This window comes from Pezoporus occidentalis, unplaced genomic scaffold (assembly GCF_034315485.1).
Source record: "Pezoporus occidentalis ecotype Australia unplaced genomic scaffold, CSIRO_AGI_Poc_V1 ctg28, whole genome shotgun sequence".
In the NCBI taxonomy this organism is placed as follows: domain Eukaryota; kingdom Metazoa; phylum Chordata; class Aves; order Psittaciformes; family Psittacidae; genus Pezoporus; species Pezoporus occidentalis.
In genome coordinates this window covers 3,473,027-3,491,180 of record NW_026914718.1, presented here as the reverse complement: position 1 = coordinate 3,491,180, position 18,154 = coordinate 3,473,027, and the positions used below count along the sequence as shown (strand labels likewise).

The following is an 18,154-nucleotide window of genomic DNA, read 5'->3' as shown; positions in this document are numbered from 1 at the left end:
ACTTAATGAGCAAGAGTTAGAGCGTATCAGACTCATAAATTGATACTAGATTAACGTTAAAAGGTGCCACAAGCGTTTCCCCAGGGGACAGGCGCATTACAGTAAACATGATCACAGATGCTCTTCCCTATTACTTTCACTGTGGGGCAGAGAAGATGGAGTAAGGAAACAAGAAGGCATTTGACCATGTAATTCCTGTCTGTTTAAGCCAGCAGAAACATCAGTATCCCACCAAGCCCAGTGACAGCGTAGCACAGTTCCAGCTCCTGTCTTTGTCACAAACTGCTGTTCAATCTGAAACGCTTTGACTCTAGAAGGAAATCTGAGAGCACAACCTCTTCACAAGAGGAGAGGCAGAACCACGGCCCGTGCAGTCGCTTTCATTGCTTTGCTGCAAAGCTTCGAATGATGGATCAGTGCTGGCCCCTCGGTGCCAATCAGAGCGGATGCTTGCAGACTGGGCGCGGGTTCAGCAACTTGCTTGCTAGCAATCTTAACGCCTCAAAACAGAGTCTTCATCATCCTGAGAATTCCCTCTGAGGGCTAACACCCAATCAATCCACGCACGCTCCTCACACGATTCCCTCCTGTACAAAACCGCCCCAACATCCCTTATGCACAGTTTTCTCCTAAAATTAAAAGCATCAGCCAGAAGAGATATTGACACCCACATCTGTCACTTCCTTAATTAAAAGTATTCGTTGTCAAAACTCGCAGATGAGGCTTTAACACAAAAAATGGCACTGAATCATGTACTGCCTCTTTTTCAGTTGTATTTTTGGGACAGTCTGTCTTTCCCTCCCCACTCAAACTACCTTAATGCACACAAATCCAATCTGATCTGTCACTGGCATTTAACACGCCTGCCGCAGCTTGTAAAATCAGAAAACATCAATCCTCCCACAGATGCTGCTGGAACTTGCCGAGGCAAATCTCATCTTTTGCCCTTACTACTACAGAGCCTTCCCTCCTTTTCTTTCATGTGACAGAACAGCAGTTGTTCTACTGGAGTTATTAGCTAGGTTTATTCCAGAGACTTTTTCTCCTTTTCAGCTTTAGCATCACAAATATTTTCACTCCCTCCCCACCCTTTTCCTTGTACTGTTTTTCTCCCTCCCGTCCAATTTTGCTTTCTTTAGATGATGCCTGTGCCAACTGTCACCTAACGTGTTCAACTCTCCTAAACACCGAGGAAAAAGCCCTGCTGACAAAGAAACAGAGATTTTCAGAGTGCTGTTGCTTCAGTGAATGTATGTTTTCAATCTCTTGCAAAATGACTTCCCTTCTGCACAGAGGGGATGACAACCACAGGCCCCTCTCTCAATGCTCTGGTCCACAGCTGGATGTCCAGTGCTCTGAACGATGTCATTGGACTTGTAACACACACTGATTGCAGGGAAAACAACACCACCAAAAAACAAGCCACCCTCAAAATCTCACTACCCTCACTAAATATTTTACCAAGTATTTTGAGCTACACCTGAATACCCATCTCCCTTCTATGCTGGAGAAAAAGACAGGCAGCTCCAAAGGCACAGCCTTTTATCCTCTGCCATCGGTACCCACTGTGTCATTGTGTCATGTATCAAGCACTCTAAAAATATACCTTTTCTAACCCGCTGATCTTTATCCATCTTCTTCACTGGCATCCTATTAGCTCCCTCCACACTAATAAGTTAATCCAGCCTCAAGCCGCAAATCCGTAACGCTGCCTTCAGTTAGTCACTCTTTATCCATAGCGCTTATAATGAATGAATTAAGGGGAACAGCTATATCATTATTTACTGCTTCTCTTCTTTTTTATATGCCAGGCAACTTTTATACAGAAATCAAAATACTTAATTAAAGCCACACTGAAAGAAACACGGAGCAAACTGCACACACACGTGTACTCTGTCTGATCCAAAGCATCTTATATACACATCAGCCACGTGATGTAGGTACCTGGAACAGGCTGCTCAGCTTCATTTTAACAGAAAGAAGAAACATATTTCAGCTGGAGTTTCTTAACAACCAGGGAGAGCCAGGCAGCTTGAGAGTCAAGCAGCTTGTGTAGGAGGGATATCCCTCTAGAGTCCAAGAACAATGTATTCCTGTAGGATGAATTTCATTCCTGGTCTTACCACTTCCAAAATCTATTCTAAATATTTTTATCACTGTGTGGGCACCACAAAGTACTTCCAAATACAATAAGCAGTACCTATTTCCAACTATGGCCAATGCTGCCTCCAAATCTGAAATCAGAGCAATAGATGCTCAAACAATATTTACACAGCTAAAAGTGGTTTGGTTATATTTCTTTTAAAGCACAAGGGATAAAAATGGATTGTGTCCCAGTCTCTGGAAGACACAGTAACTGACATAGCAGCAGTGAGAGTCTCATTCTTGCTCCATCCATTTCATAGGCTGCTGGAACAGTATCTGGTTGCTGTGGCAGTCTCCCTGCTTGCAATCACCATAGAGAAGGGATGCATCACATCAAGCATTAATTGCATTGCAAGAATCCAGGACAGTGTATGGAGAGGGTGTAATTGCTTAGACATTTATAGCTTAATCGCTTCTCAATTAAGTCAACAGAAGATCCTGAATCTGTACAAAAGGTAATCTAAGTCCCTGTTTGGCAAACACAGGCCACATCTATTCCTATGCTGTGACATTTAATGAGAAAAACTCAGTAACATTAAAAAAGATAGAAAACAAAAACCAAACCAAACCCAACAAAGAAAACCCTGTGTTAACAGCTCTGCTGAGCTTGCATCGAATCTTAGTTTCCCCTCATTCACGAAGTGCATTTAAAACCCCCAAACCAACCCCAAACCTGATTTCTAGCATGTATTTTGCAAAACTAAAGCCCCGACTGCTACCTAAATAAGGCAGGCAGCTTGTGGCTTGCAGAGGCACATGCATAGCCAGAACTGTGACTTTTACATGAACTGTGAGTTGAAGGAGAAGACTGGAGTTTCCTGAACATAAACGTATCTAAGAGCAGCTCTGGAGGTACCACTGTAAACATTATCCACATGCTTAAGCAAGTTAATTCTGGTAGCAGAACACAACTGGCTCAATGATGTCCCAGGGCTCTAACTTTCTAGCAAAGGTTAACCCTCATGTCTTCAATTGGGGAATTTCAGAGATGCCTGACTACTTTACTTAGTCCAAATCAATGTTCAGCCCTTCACATGGATGGCTTTGCAACTGGTGCTGCAGTTTTGCTCCTTGCCTTGTCCTCGTCAGAAGAGGCCCATAATGCTCATCGCTTGGCCCCAAACTATTCTTATTTATTAGTTGTAATAAGTAGGCTTGATCAGAGTCTGAGAACACGGCTCCTTGTTCTTGATAGCGTTTTCTGTGAAAACTGGGGCACAAAACATTTTAAAATGAAAAGCTGAAAGAGTCCATTTGTAAAACAGAGACACGCTTGGAATACAATTAGATTTAAACCCAAATCTTAGCAGAAGATCTAGGAAAAATAGTTTAAAGAAAAATGGATTTATATTCTTAAGTTTTACTTCTCATTATATTCTCTAATGCGTAAAGTCCCCCACTTGCAAGCTACTGGCTTCACTAACACTCAGTTTAAACAGATTTGAAGTATACAATCATGTATCCTCAAAATAAAGGTGTCCATTTGAATGCAAAGTGTTCAAAGTCAGGACTTCTGCCTTTTGCATGTTTATAAAAAGAGAACAGAGAGTCTACTGAAGAAAGAGACTAGGAAAGAAAACCAAGAAATAAACACCCAGGATATGTTTACGCTCCAACAATCACTAATAAGCTTACTGAAAGAGCATTTTAGAGACAGCAAAAAGCTAATCTGAGTAAGTTATCTATGGTTGTTATTTGTGCTCAGCCCCATTATGTAGCAGTCTGTAATATCAAGTCACCTGGAAGGGACTATACCTGCACTTTCCAGGAGCTCTCTAGCCTACGAAGGAAAGGAACAGCTGAGAAAGTGAAGAGGTGCTATAGCACTAGTTAAGGGTAACAGTGCAACTTCAAGGACATTTATTAACATACATTCATTTTAAGGCACTGCTGGCACATGTATTCCTATGCTCCCAGACTGAATGCTCATCTTCGCAGTCTTAACAAGCTTCTTTCAAAGCTAAGATTGCTCTTGCCATGTTTGTTATAAAGTTTGTATTTTACATCTTAAATGACAAGCTCTATTGCAGCAAAACCCCAGCCTGGTTTGAGGAACTTCCAAGCTTTACTTTGTTTCAAACACAGGAAAAATCCCACTCCCCAGCCTGCCCCAAACACTTGTATAAAAAGTATTGCTCCATAAAAGCAAGCACTGCCTGCCTAATCCCTAATTTCTAGTGATATTCAGAGATCCAAAAGAAGCAAAGGCATACATTTCATCCTAACACTACACACAGAGCCAGCTTTTCCTGGATCCTAGAATTACTCCTTAGGCACAACAAACCAAACCGCTATAAAGTGCGGAGTGCTCTTAGGCCAGCTCAGGACTCTCTTCCAAGCTGATGTGACTCAATGCACGGGTATTTTATCACTACAAACTCCTAACTTCTAGCACTGGGGTGGCCATAAATGATTTTTACCATGTCATAAAGCCAGAAATCACCCAGATGGAGTGATTTCTCTACCCACAGTACACTTGGGGCACAGATACAGCTATGTGAAGAAGCAGCTCAAGCAATACAAGCTCTCTGATTGAGAGATCTGGGATTAACTGTAAGTGTCCCTATATTCTCCTTTCCTCAGCCACTTTTTTTCCTTCCCCACCCTGAATTACTGCTCTGGACAAATTGTGACCTCTTATTTCCCCGACTGGGAATTATAACTTGGCTTCTGATGCTCTTCCTGGGACAGCACAGTATTATGGGCAGAGCACCTCACTGGCAGCCAGGAGACCTGGTTTCTGTCTGAACAAGCTGTCCATCTCTTTTGTATTTGCCCATCACTCCATCTAGCCAGACTTTTGTCCTCATCCTTCCCATCTCCTTGAAGTGCTCATGAAGATCAAGTCTGCCTCCACCTAGGACCTACTATTCCTTATTAAATACTGATTTTAGGAGGAATGATACCCGGCCCTTTTACAGGTTCAGCTTTTTACAAGGAATTATCAGAAACTCTGATGAGCCCAGATGAAAAAGGGCAGCATTTTACCCCTTCTTAAGGGTATTTACCCACATGTGGAAGGTGACTGAGAATCTGAGATGATTTGCTCAGTGAGCAAACTGGGAACAAAACAAAGGTTTTGATTCCCAGTTCTCCATTTTAACCAGTGGATAATACTCTCACTCGAGATGAAACCTGGTACCTCTACCTCTGTCACTTGTGAATCATATCCAGAAGTTCTACCTAAGAGTGCTTTTCTTTTTTAACTCTTCTCTTGTGAAGAAAGCATGGTCCTGTACTAAGGGAGTAACTTACTTGCAGCGTCTCCCAAAATAAAAGAAGCGAGGCATGTGTGCTACCACATACACACAGTGTAAATGTTACTGTCGGTCTGCAATTTCCATCTTGGCTACCAAAAGCAACAAGAATTCAACATAAGTAATTCAAGAGTAATTTAATCTCAACTAAATTCTGCTGATATTTATAAGCCCACGTGTTTTAAGTAGATGATAATCTGCTACTTGATTTTCAGATTGCGGAAACGATGGGAAAGCCCTTTTCCATTTCCTGTTATGGTTTATGGAATATAGTAGTAACTACAATTAGAAGCACCTCCAAGTAAACCGAGCTGAAACAACATTTACAGCTGGTTGCTGATGTCCCCCTCAAAATGTATCTCCACTTTGTGTGATCTGCAAAACACAGTGCTTCTGCCCCTCCTAAAAGTCTGACTTAAATCCAAACCACGGCTATGTAACTCCAAGATGTTTCTTTTATAGCATCTGATGAGTAATTGAATAGATATAAAGCACTACAGTGATGTAGTCAACTCCAGGAAAAAACCATACTCCTGAATCTGGCTTTATGTGCTGTCTAATATCAAGAGGAACCCAGCAGTGTAAAAAAAGCCCCAATGATTTTCACCTCTCATCAGTTCTGTGAGCATTTGATTCAGAGACCAAATAAGCCTGATATGCCTCGTGATGTTATTGCCCTTTCAGGAAACACCTCCCAATACAGGAAGCTAATCTTCGGTTAAACTGAGGATTGACTCTGTGAGTATCTCTTGGTATCTCAACACTTGATTGTTTCTGAAACAAGCTCTGAATTGTATTTACAGTGCACGGCCACTGGAATACAAATGTATTTGAAAACATAATCAAGTGAAAGTCATTAAATTGAAGACAGAAATGAAAAAAGCCAAAACCTAGATGATCTGAACGTATCTTGAGAGCTTCTCATCTGCACTACCTGAAATAAACACAGTAGGTAACTTCAAATGGATTCATCTTTCCAAACACTGAGAAATAGGTTGCTTTGGTTTTCTGAAATGTGTTGGTGCCTGGCTGCTTTCTCAAGTCAGCTAGGATTGAAAAACAGATCCCAAGTCAGGTATTCCCTAAAGGACCTGACTGTGGTTAGGGATGAGCTTCCTGAACACTCCTGCAGATTTGATTAGGATCAACTCAAGATCCCGATTTTGATCTTTGAACACTGCTACAGTTCTTAGGTCAAGCAAAAATGTCTGATGTAAAAGACCTCCTTAAGCCCTTTGACAAATAAAGCATGGTCTTAGCTTTCAACTTTCTTGGCTTTCAGAATGCAAACCCTTAATTCACTGAACTCCTCGCCACCAGCAGCAATGGGAAAGCCATTTCAAATAGCTTTGACCTCACATTTGAGGCCAATATCATTTTTTGTAACGTTACTGAAACACATCCTTACATCAACATTTGTAAAGCAAAAACTTCACATGTATAGGGCTCTCGCATCCTCCCCCAAACATACAATGGATAGATTTCAAAGACAAGGAAAACCCATTGCAGTCTTCCAGTACAACATTATACTCTGAAAAGCTCATTCAATAATTTCTGCATCAGTGCGCTAAATTTTGCCTGAACACAAAATAGCTCAAAAACAATATCCAGTTTAATCCGGAGAGTTCAAGCAAAGAATTCCTCTCAATCCTACATTAAGCTACATCAATGGCTAATTACTTTCATAAGTACCCTATTTCTAATCCAATATAGAACACAGTGAAGTATATATGAATTTCTCACTCTATAATCCTATTAGGGACCTACTTTTCCAGGAGGAGAAGGTTATTCAGGAGAGAATAACAAGACAAAAGATCTCATTTTACATATGGGTATTGCTAGCTGTTGCCCAGCTGTTTCTTTTTTGATTATATTGACAATAGAGACAGTGATTGCTAAGATTAGGCAAGTTCAGTGTAAGTCACAATAGACAACTGAACTAGCCAACCAAAGGAAGAAAAGATGGCTGGTGAATTGGCACTACAAATCCTCAGTAATTGCCAAAATGCACGCATGAAGCCATAAAAGAGACAGACAATTTCACTATGAGACATCTTTCCACCTTTCACATCAGCAAATATGCAACTTTTCCTCATGGAAGTTACACTAGCTCAGTCTTCCTATTCAGAGGTTAAGCCTATTGCTTCCTTTTCAAACTTCTAAGACAAAATAAAGCCCTGGAGAAGGCATTCAGCATGGCAGAAAATAACAATGAGTCAGAGATCTGTGTGCAGTTGCAGAGCTACAGTCTTGTTGGGATCAAGGAAACACGGATGGAGTGTTACCATGAGGGGATGAAGACTTTTTAGGAAGGACAGGATAGGAAGATGATGATGAGGAGTTGCCCTTCACAGGAGAGAGCAGCTACAGCGCACAGAGCTTTGACTGGGTATGGATGAAGTTAGGCCAGGGATGCCAAAGACAACATGAAGGGCTTCTGTTAGTACACAGGTGATGAAAGGAAGACTAGTTAAAACATGGGCCCATTGCTTAATATGCCAGGGGACCTGGTTACACGGAACATGGAAAAGGCTGAGGTACTGAATGCCACCTTTGCCTCAGTCTTTATTAGGAAGACAAGCCTGCAGGAATCGAGGGCACCAGAGACAGAGGGAAAGACTAGAGCAAGGAAGATGTACTCTTGGTGCAAAAAGGATCAGGTCGGGAAATGCTTAAGTAAAATAGCACACATACATCCATACGTGCAGATGGGATGCACATGAGTGTGGAAGGAGCTGGCAGATGCCACTGCAAGGCCATACTTGACGATCCTTTAGCAATCATGGCAACTGGCAGAAACACACGAAGACTGAAGGAGAGCAAACATCATTCCTGTCTCCAAGAGGGCAAGAAGGAGAACTCTGAGAACTACAGGCTGCTCAGCCCTATCTCAGTTCCAGGGAAGGTAATGGAGTAGCTAATCCTGAAAACCATTTCCAGGCATGCGGACAAGAAGAAACTCCTCAAGAGTAGTCACCATTGAAACATCTGTCATATGCCTACATTTATTCACTGATACAAAACTCAGTAAGTGTAAGCTGTGAAAGCTGTACAATTAAGACCTCTGTTTTCCACTTCAGCTTCTCAACACAAAGCTTAGGACACAGAATAGTCTGTTAAATCCAAGTTAAAGAAGTAGCATCACCTTGTATAACCAATACCCTTGATTAGTTTTGACTAAATACCTATGAGTTATTTAGAAGCTTGGGGGTGGAGGGGCATCATCAAAAGACAAACTTCATGCAGCAATCTGTACTCCTGAATGGAAGTTGCTTCCCAAATGATCTTTTTCAGGTCCATGTTAGAACTTTAGCAGCTGCATGAACTGGAAGCATTTATGGAATTTGTTCCTAATTTCCAAACACACATGTAGAGCTCCTTGGAGCTGCCTCCCTGCATGCCCAGTATAGAGAATTATATAGTAATTGCATTTGCAATTGTAAATGGAGTATACTGCATTTTCATGCATCACTTAAGTTCACCTCATGTATGTTTTACATGCAGAAAACGCAACATCAAAATATACCACCGCTTTTCAGTTTCACTGCTACTCTTTGCCTTTATACTGTTCACAGAAAGAAACTGGAAGGATAGCAAAAGTGATGTTCTCAGTGATTGTAAGCAATCCACCTCATGTAGCAAGTCTGTCACAGCGAAATACTAAAGAGAACCCCAGAAAGCCAGTATCTATGATAGAATTATCCTCCCTCTTATAGGGCTCACTGCACCCCTCTAACCTGAAGCTCTGTGTTGCAAAACCTAAGTACATGATGTATTTGATATCTCTCTAGAAAACAGCAGCTGAGACACAAGTTCTAATGATTGCTTTTACAGGTGCCAATACAATGATAGTTTTCAATGCATCTTCACCTTCATATACCCCAAAGCAAGTGACACACAGGTTAATCAATGCCTTAAGATTTAATCAGAAAGTGTTGAGGAAGAAGTCGCCGTAGTGTGATACAGATAAGCAACAACCTAGCTGAAGTGGATAACTGCTTCACAGGGATTCAAGGAAATACACAACGGGGTAGGCAAGGCAGGCAGAATAAGGCAGAGCAAAACAAATCCTATAAAGATCAGTAACTCCCCCTTAGGTCTCATTAGCTGCAAATGTTTAGCAAACAAGAATGGTTTAGCAACAATCCTTATTTTTGAGTGGGAACTGACATTAATAAAGAAAAGACATAGTCTAAATAACCTTTCTGGGCTATAAAGCCAGCAAGAGAAATGCAGCAGAGCACAGGAGTCCATTCCTTCTTCCCTGCTGCCTTTCCTCTGTCCCCAACACTGACAGCTCCCAAGGATGGGCTTCTCTAAGGAAAATTATCCTGCCCTTTTGGTTACTCATCCTACTGCTCCTGCCCTAGAAGGTATTTGCTTTAACACATCATTGAAAAAAACCAGCACAATTTCTCCTCATCAGTAGTTACAAAACAAAGGTTTTCTTGGGCTTGTTTGTTTGCTTTTAAGCAAGAATAATTGCAATTCAGGTTTGGTTTTAAGCTAGTTTTTATGGAGACTAATAGGAAAACCAACCAAACACATCACAAAAATGACACCACAAGCATAGAGGAAGATACATAACTACTACATAGATTAATGTCATGACCGGAAGTCACGCTGCTAAGCCAGCCTGCACAGTTCTAGAGAGGAAGGTGAGAGCTTCCTTTGTTTGATGGCAATAGATGAACCACTCCAGCACAGAAACAAGCCAAGACACGATGGAGAAAACAGGAAAACTATGGAGGCAGGAAATGAGGGGCCTTCAAATCTACTCTTGCTGCTCTTTATTCAACAGCACAGACGGTCTTAACATGAGAAGCAAGCTAAAGAATTGTTCAGCCCTGGGCAAGTCTTCTGTAGAGCATCTTGCCTAGCTTCAGCCATAGCGCTTTAAGATACAGTTCTGAAGTAACTGAAGAGAGGCCAATAAAAGCAAAGAGATGACCAATAAAGAAAGACTAAACAAGCTGGGCATATTTCAGCCTAAAGCAAAGAAAAGGGAGATGTGGGGGGGGGCTCCCACTTGAAGAATTTTAAGACCCAACTAACTAGGTATGCATCAGGAATATGCCTTCACCTTGAAGCAGACGGAAAGGATGGATCTCTTGAGGTCATTTCCAGCCCTACATTTTTCTAGGATTTGGAAATGGATCAACTGTTCAAACCAGCAACAAATACTTATCTCCAGAGGAAGACACCCCTCTAACAGTGCTGTATCTCCAGCTGACCTTTCCCCAGAATGTTGTCATTTATTCCCATTCCAAAAGATTCTTCCCACACTTTGGTGTCACTGAGCATCAAGTCCAAAATATCAATCAAGTTCTTTATACATCTCTCTCAGATATAGTAATCTCTCCAGAATTAAAGGACTATAGGTTTTAGGTTTTGATACAACACAATTAGATATCAGGGCTTCAAATAAAATAGTTTTAAACAGAAGGTTAAGGAAGCATTAAAAAATTATCAGCATGTGAGTCGAGCCTGAGCAGAAAGCTCTTTAATGACAGGGAATTTAAGGGAAAATACTTGAGAGAAGTAAATGAATATTCTTTCCAACAGAATGATTTCTTTGAAGACAAAAATCAAAATTATGCAGGCCTTTTTTTTTGCTTCAAAAAAATCACTTTGAAGGTAAAATATACCTACCCAAAGCAATTAGGATGAGAAGAAGAAAGACAGAGAAAAAGAATACTCCAAGGGACAAGTATGCAAAACTGAAAGAGCTAGTCAGTCAAGGTATAATCATCTATTTCCCCTGAATTATATTTATTTAATATGAACATAAAGGTGTGCAGAAGAGATGAATGAGTTACAGGAGGAGGTAAAATGAAAGCTCTAAAATGCTGCTCTTCGGAAAGCATCGCCATTATCAGATATTAGAGAGAACTACTTGCTGCAAGTCAATCACATTTCTGTTTGAACTCAAGATTAAGTTGTGCATGGCTCCGTTAGCAAATACTAGGAGAAGAGAAATAGAAGATTACTGAAGGAATACTACTACAACGGTTAGTAGTGCCTGACAGACTCCAGTCTCAGTTTTAGCAGGAGGAGAACTCAGCCATCAAACTTCCCACAGGTGACAAAACAAGAAATGTTAACTTTTACTTTGAGACTACAGTCTTCCTCTCCAACTCTGCTCTTCACTCCGAAGAACAGGAAGAAACTGAGCTTTCCCTGGCCTCTGTCGTACACTTGCCATGAGATGAAACACAAAATACGTGTTAGAGTCTGCTGCATGAACAGAACTGCTCATACATTTGTAAGTTCTACCAGATACCTGTCTCGTGCCTTTGCCCTGAAAGTCAGCTTTACACATTATTTTCTTTTATTAAGCAATTTATTTATGAAGTCCTGCTCAAAACAACTGAAAATCCTAAAGACATGCAAAAAAGATCCTTAGTAACCTCAGATCACACTGCGTTCCATGGCTCCGCTACAAAAATGAGGAAGGACTTCAATGCAGTATTTAGCATCACAAGCCCAACTCAACACTTCTGGGGCAGAAACCTAGGATAATTTATAATTTAAAGGGCATTACAGAAAACAAGAACATATTCTCCTTTCAGTCATGCTTCCTCACCCAGCATATACATTTATAGATAACATCTGCACTTGCCTTTAGTCACGTACTATGCCCTGATGCTTATTTAGAAACAATTCAAAAAGAAAAGCAGACTTCCTAGTTTATTACCCATCTCACTTGACAAAGCAGAATTCCTCAAAGGCTTCACAAGAAGAATGAAGAGGATATACTTTGTTTCAGCTCTAGGTAAGAGGCATCACATGTTCCTCTAGTCAACCCTTGCTAAAGGCACAGCAGGTTTTTTCCAAGGCTGCATCAAAGGCCTAGCTCTGATGGATGTATAAAATAAGACATCCCTAGAGCAGAGGTCTCAAGCAGAAAAAAAACCAGTGGGCTTAGGGAAAAAAGGTATTTGAGGCTATCTGTGTGCTTTTAAAAAGTGTGGCTGGGAATAAAAGTTAATGTGGAGAAAATACTACACTGCCTGCCACAGTTTGTTAAAGTACCATGCACAGAGCAGGCAGCTGCTTCAGTAACTGCTCCTCCAGATGTTACTTTCATTGAGATGACTTCAAGAGCTTCACGTTTACTATTAACGTACCTGTCCTGACTTCCTTCTGTGATGTGATAGAGACGATTGGCACCTCCATCAGCACAAGCTCTCAATGCAGCTGCAAGTGAAGAAATAGAGCATCAATGCATTGGCATTACAAACAAACACAACCAGTTACTCCATTACTGACATTTCTGTGTAATCTCAATTGTTCACTGCAGCATAGGGAAAAAAGTTGAAATCTCACATGGCTTTTATCTTCCAATGCTTGACTGCTTCCCTTGTTTCTCTAAACAGACATTTGAAATGATTTTATCAGACTAGTCTAATCTTCATCTGTCTATGCCACTACTTCACAAATAGCTTATTTCTATCTATCCTAACCTACTGCCCATCAGCTTAACTGCATGGGGGCAAGCATTCAAAACCTGGATGGGTATGTACTTCTCTGAACAGGTAGGGATTTAAACCTGGCAATCTGCTCACCGATGACCTGCATAAAAACTGGGGCAAAAAAAAATTAATTAGGCATGACAATACCAGTTTTCTCTTTTTTCTTCCCCTCCTATGACACACAAATGAACACTCTACTGCATTCAAGGCCAGGATGGATGTGGTTCCGGACAACCTGATCTAGCTGAAGATGGACCTGCTCATTGCAGTCCAAAGTCATCTTGGACTAGATGACCTTTGCAGTCCCCTTCCAACCCAAACTATTCTACGATTCTATGACAACAGCTCCTATACTGTTCCACAGACTGTTTGAATCATCTGATAAAAAGCAGGTGGGTTAGGTCTTGGCTTTAAATCTTGACCTATGCTGGTACAAAAGGAACAAAACCACAATAATTTTCCATGCTTCCACATAACCTGCAGACCACAAAGGGTACGTGCCAATTGATTTTAAACAAGCACAAACACGCAGTTCTTCTGTGATCCCTTTGTTTACATAGACTTAAGTCAGAGAAAAGAGAGAAGCTGAAGAATATTACAAAATCAGGCATAACTTGGTATATTTTATTCATAAGCATCCCTATAAATCACCAGATAACTAAACACACAGTTCTTTCGTGAGACTTTATTAAAGATGATAAGCTGTTAAAGACTGAAAATGACCATCTTGTCTTAGCAGTCTTTATCAGTTTTGCTCTGAGATGCACAAGTTAGATAAGTGCAGCACACATGCTAAAAGAAGCTGTAGCGTCTATACTACAGCAGTGTTCCTTCCAGGTCAGCAGTGTTCCTTCCAGGTCTGCAGGCAAAGAGAGACCAACCGGTAGACCCAAGAGGGCTGGAAATCAGAGGATCGGAGGGAAAGAGGGGAAAAGGAAAAAGAGGAGAGACAAAGAAAGAAACAGCCTGCCCAAGTATTGGGAAAAAAAGGTATAAAACCTCAGATCAGGCACTTCCTGCTGCTGAGAATCCAATTTTCAGCTAAAGCTGCTTTGCTTTGGTGTTTGTTTCTCAGTTACAACGACCTCTCAGCAGTGATACAAACCTACAGTTTTCCTTTTGGCACTCATTAGGAGGACAATCACCTATGCCCCTAGCTTAGCCAGCCTATGCAAACTGGGAGAACAAAGTTCTTCTCTACACCTGCTCCCATCTTTGAGCTGCTCTTTCTTATTTGGCTGCTGAACTCCCACAACAGGGGAAGTTCTGTGTGCACATATCCACCATGCAGTACCATGCGACCTCGGATGAGGCTTTTGAGGCAAAAAGAAGCAAGCAGGACAGCACAAAAGATACCAGCTCATCACAGGTAGCTTTGGGCACAGCAGCTTTTTTCCTGCAGGCACCAAGTATGTGCAGGGCAGGAGAACAAGCACTGTGCTCCTCAGTATCTCTTCTAGCACTGCTCCTGTGACGCCTGCTCTCTTCATAGTATCACAACTACACACTATGGCAATCAGACTCTTGGGCAGACCATGTTCTCTGTCTCCTTGTCTTACTTCACCCAGTCTTTCAGCCACCATCCAAACCCATATTAACAACCCAAGGTCAAGCAGATTTGGTCCTGACAAATTCCACTAAGTGGGACCATTTCTAAATTATGGTAGCTGGCCAGCCACTTACAATGGGTAATCACTGCGTTAGGCTCTTGCCACGTTCCTCATCCATCCTGATGAATGTAAACATCACAAGACAAGAACAACAACCCTTTTTACCCACTCTGTTTGATTGGAAGCGTTTAACTTCTCCTCTCCAGTTGAAACTGGATTAATGTAATTTCTTTCACCTTAAACTGGATTAATGTAATTCCTTTCACCTTGGCATATTTGTTAAGTTCTCTCAGGGAGTTCAGGTCACACAGACTTTAGTAATGGCTTACTGCAAGAAGAGTATGTAGTACCTGTCCTTAAATTACCTGCCATGTCCATCAGTTTATTTAGCAGATATAAGGCATCTAAGTGAGGCCTAGGACATAAGCAATTACAGAATCTCTTCTCTCTCCTTGAGCTACAAAAGCAGGTAACCAATGGAGACACTCCTTATAGTCAAAACTGTAAGAAGGCCACAGAAAAACTATTTGCTAACACTGGGTACAGAACCTTCCTAAAGGATGCTTCCCAGGCAAAGACAGCCCTGTTTTTTTCCTTCCTGGAACAGTGCTTTTTACATCTGTTCTCCCACATTTTAAGCAAGTGGCTTATAACTTCTGAGAAAACAAAAAGAAGGGACGAGATACAGAGAAAGAGAGATGAAAGAGGCTATTACCTGTCTTACTTTAAGACAGCCAGAGTTTTAACTACTGTATATTATCTCAATGGACTTACCACAAGCGAAGCCTGGCCTAAGATCTCTTCACCTGATCTTGTTTTAAAACAACATCACCAAAGCTCCCCAAGTATTATAGAAGAAGTCAGTCTTCCATTAGTCTCGTTCATGTAAAACTACTGAGATTCTCCCAAAGAGCTGAAGGTGCCTAAGTAACAGGCCTGTCACACTTGTACGCTGTACGCATGGATATGGGGCTGCTGTTTGGGATCTCAAATCACAATAGTTGCCTTAGATGACTTCAATTTAAAGCTGTCCCACACACATTTATTATTATAGATAAGAATAAATAATAATAATAGAATAATTAAACTTCAGCAGCACTGGAAAGTTATTTAGAGAAAATATTTATGAGGTACTGATCCTTTACCAGCAAGTTAATAACTTACACCGGAATGAACCAAAGCCCCTGGTGCTTTAAGTAACTAGCAGGTAATTAACTGATTGGCTGGAGGCCAGTAAATCATATTATTTCTACAGCTATGAAGCAAGCCTTGCTTGATAAGAAGTAATGATATGTATTAGGTGGAAGAACATGTATCCTTATTACCTGGATGTGTTTAAGGAGACAGTCAGCAATTCCACCTGTACAATTCAGATAGAAAACTCTCTATGAAAAGATAATAGGAACTGATTTTATACAGTGCCTTTTATATTAGAGACAAAATTGCTTTACAAACAACAATTTGGCCAAGATGCACCATAGCAACTGTGTAGGCAAACCTGGAAGTCTCTAGGCACTTTGCAATGGCCCCCACAAAACCTCATTAATGATTTCAGCAGAAACTGAAGTCCTGAACAAGATGAGGGCTTTGTTTTGTTTGGCATTGTGAAAACAGAGACACTTTCTTCCAAGAAGTTTACAATTTAAACATATGTGAGAAAGAAAAACCGAATGAAAAGGTGGAAAGTGACACAGGAACAAAGTGCTTATGGTCACGCATGGGTCTAAGACAAGTTATCTGACCAAAATGGATGGTAGGGCTTGTAGAGGGAAGAATAACTTAAGTGGTCAGCCAGAACACATTAGATCTTGCACACACCTTCTCTTCTGACCCAAAGCTTATCATCCCATTACTGGACACCCCTTGATTTTCCCACATGTGCTGCACATGGAAGTAATCTCTACCTTAAGTATGTTAGGAACAGCTAAGTCAGTAAAGACATTCTCTAAAGGCCTTTAGTTAATCCTGCTTCTGTGAACTGAGCCAGACTAGGAAATGGTCACCCAGGTAGATCGCTGAGCTCTGATGGGTCAAGGAGGACCAACACCTCCAGCAAAGATGCTGTGATATGCAATAGGGAGCAGTAGCTTTTCCAGCCAGCACAACTGGAAGCAGAGGAGACTCGTGTTCGTGGCCATCCTGCTCAGCTGGAGAGCCCCAAGGTACCATGCCATGCTTCTGTTATTAGAAGACATGGCACTAAGAGCACTGGAGTGCAAGAGCACTGCAGCACCAGCTCAGTGTGTGAATCTGCTCCCCTTGGCATTACAAGAAATCAAAACCTTTCCAACCTCACTATTCTGCGTTAAACTCCACTCCTCAGAAGTAGCCCGCTCTGTCAAATTACCACCTTTTCTATCAGTCAGATTCCTTTCTGATACAACTCAATGTCATTCAGTGAACTAGGGAATGGAGGTGTAACCAGAAAATCCACTGTTTCATTGTTATGCCTCCTGGAAGAGTACAGAAGGGGAACTCAATGCCACTGCCAATTGCTACCCAAGTTACAGGGAGTAGCGTATGTTCAGTCCAGTAGTGTCTGAGATAACAGCAAGAGTAAATACCCTTAAGCTCTAGCTATGCTGAGGAAGAGTTACATTGAGAGCATATTATCAGTCCATGATATCTCTGAAAAGAGTTTCTTACAGGCAATGTGAATGAAGCAACCAAAGTCCTTCTGAGTAATGATGTCCTTCATTTTAAATGGTGTCTCTTCTGTTAGGAACCAGTGAACTATTTCCCCTCAGTGACTTAACTTGAGAGAGCAATTTTAGGCCTCATCATTAGTGATTATGGTTTTACAAAAATTATTCTGACAAAACAAAACTTATGCAAACTATTTGTATTATATTTGTACTTTCTTGTTTGGTAAACATAAATGCTTCCTGTCACTGTGAGACAGCGTATAAAAGACGTATCAAACACAAAAAGGAAGGTCGTTGCTCTGAGATAACAAGACCTGAAGCTTTTTGCAGAAGAGAAGCACGTATTTTGTCACACCATGAATAGTCCTGCAAATTCAGGTGGGGCAAAAGACTCTCAGAACAGATGCAATTCTTGCAGACTAAGATGAGAGCATACAAAGGAAATGCATTTATAGACAGTACCAATACCTGGGGATCAAAAAGCACAACTTCATTATTCCTGTTCTATTATTTCTTGCAATTAGCATTTAATTTTTTTTCAAATGGATCTTGAAATGAATCCATGGTTTTGCCTAAATTCAAATTTATCACATCTGCTCCTAAACTTCCTTACTATATCCCCTCTGTTCCTTTTCTAATTTTACACAAGTTCTTCTAGGTCTGCAATCTCTTTCTCTCACTCCTTTATTGATTCAGTAACCTGGTAACCATAATTAACCTGCCAGCATAATGTACACATAAGAGAACCCTGCCAAATTAATGACTTGGAGAGCTGGTACTAATGTATATGTGATAATATATGGCAGATCCGCAGAGAATTGCTTGGTTTGCTTGATACATCTGGCTAACATTTTTGTCTCAGCATTACTAAAACATACCAGTTGTCAGCATCAAAATGCAGAATCTGTATTTCACAGAATAACAGAAAATTTATGTGCTCTTTTCCTCCTTCGTCCTGCAAAAACTGCAGAAGCACATGTAACAAATCCATGGCTTTGTATGGCTGCAGGTTGCTAGCCAGG

General features: G+C 41.0%; 1 protein-coding gene across 7 annotated transcripts in view; it reads right to left on the bottom strand.

Moving 5' to 3' along the window:
• Positions 1 to 18,154, bottom strand: part of TPK1 (thiamin pyrophosphokinase 1) — a 284,460-nt gene that overhangs the window by 158,784 nt on the left and 107,522 nt on the right. For all 7 annotated transcript variants that reach the window (XR_009966076.1, XM_062625397.1, XM_062625401.1 and 4 more), the window contains one exon: positions 12,533 to 12,602. Coding sequence is in view for 5 of the 7 variants with exons in the window: in XM_062625397.1 (XP_062481381.1) it covers positions 12,533 to 12,602 (70 nt within the window). In the remaining 2 variants the exon portion in view is untranslated. The remainder of the gene's footprint in view (positions 1 to 12,532; positions 12,603 to 18,154) is intronic.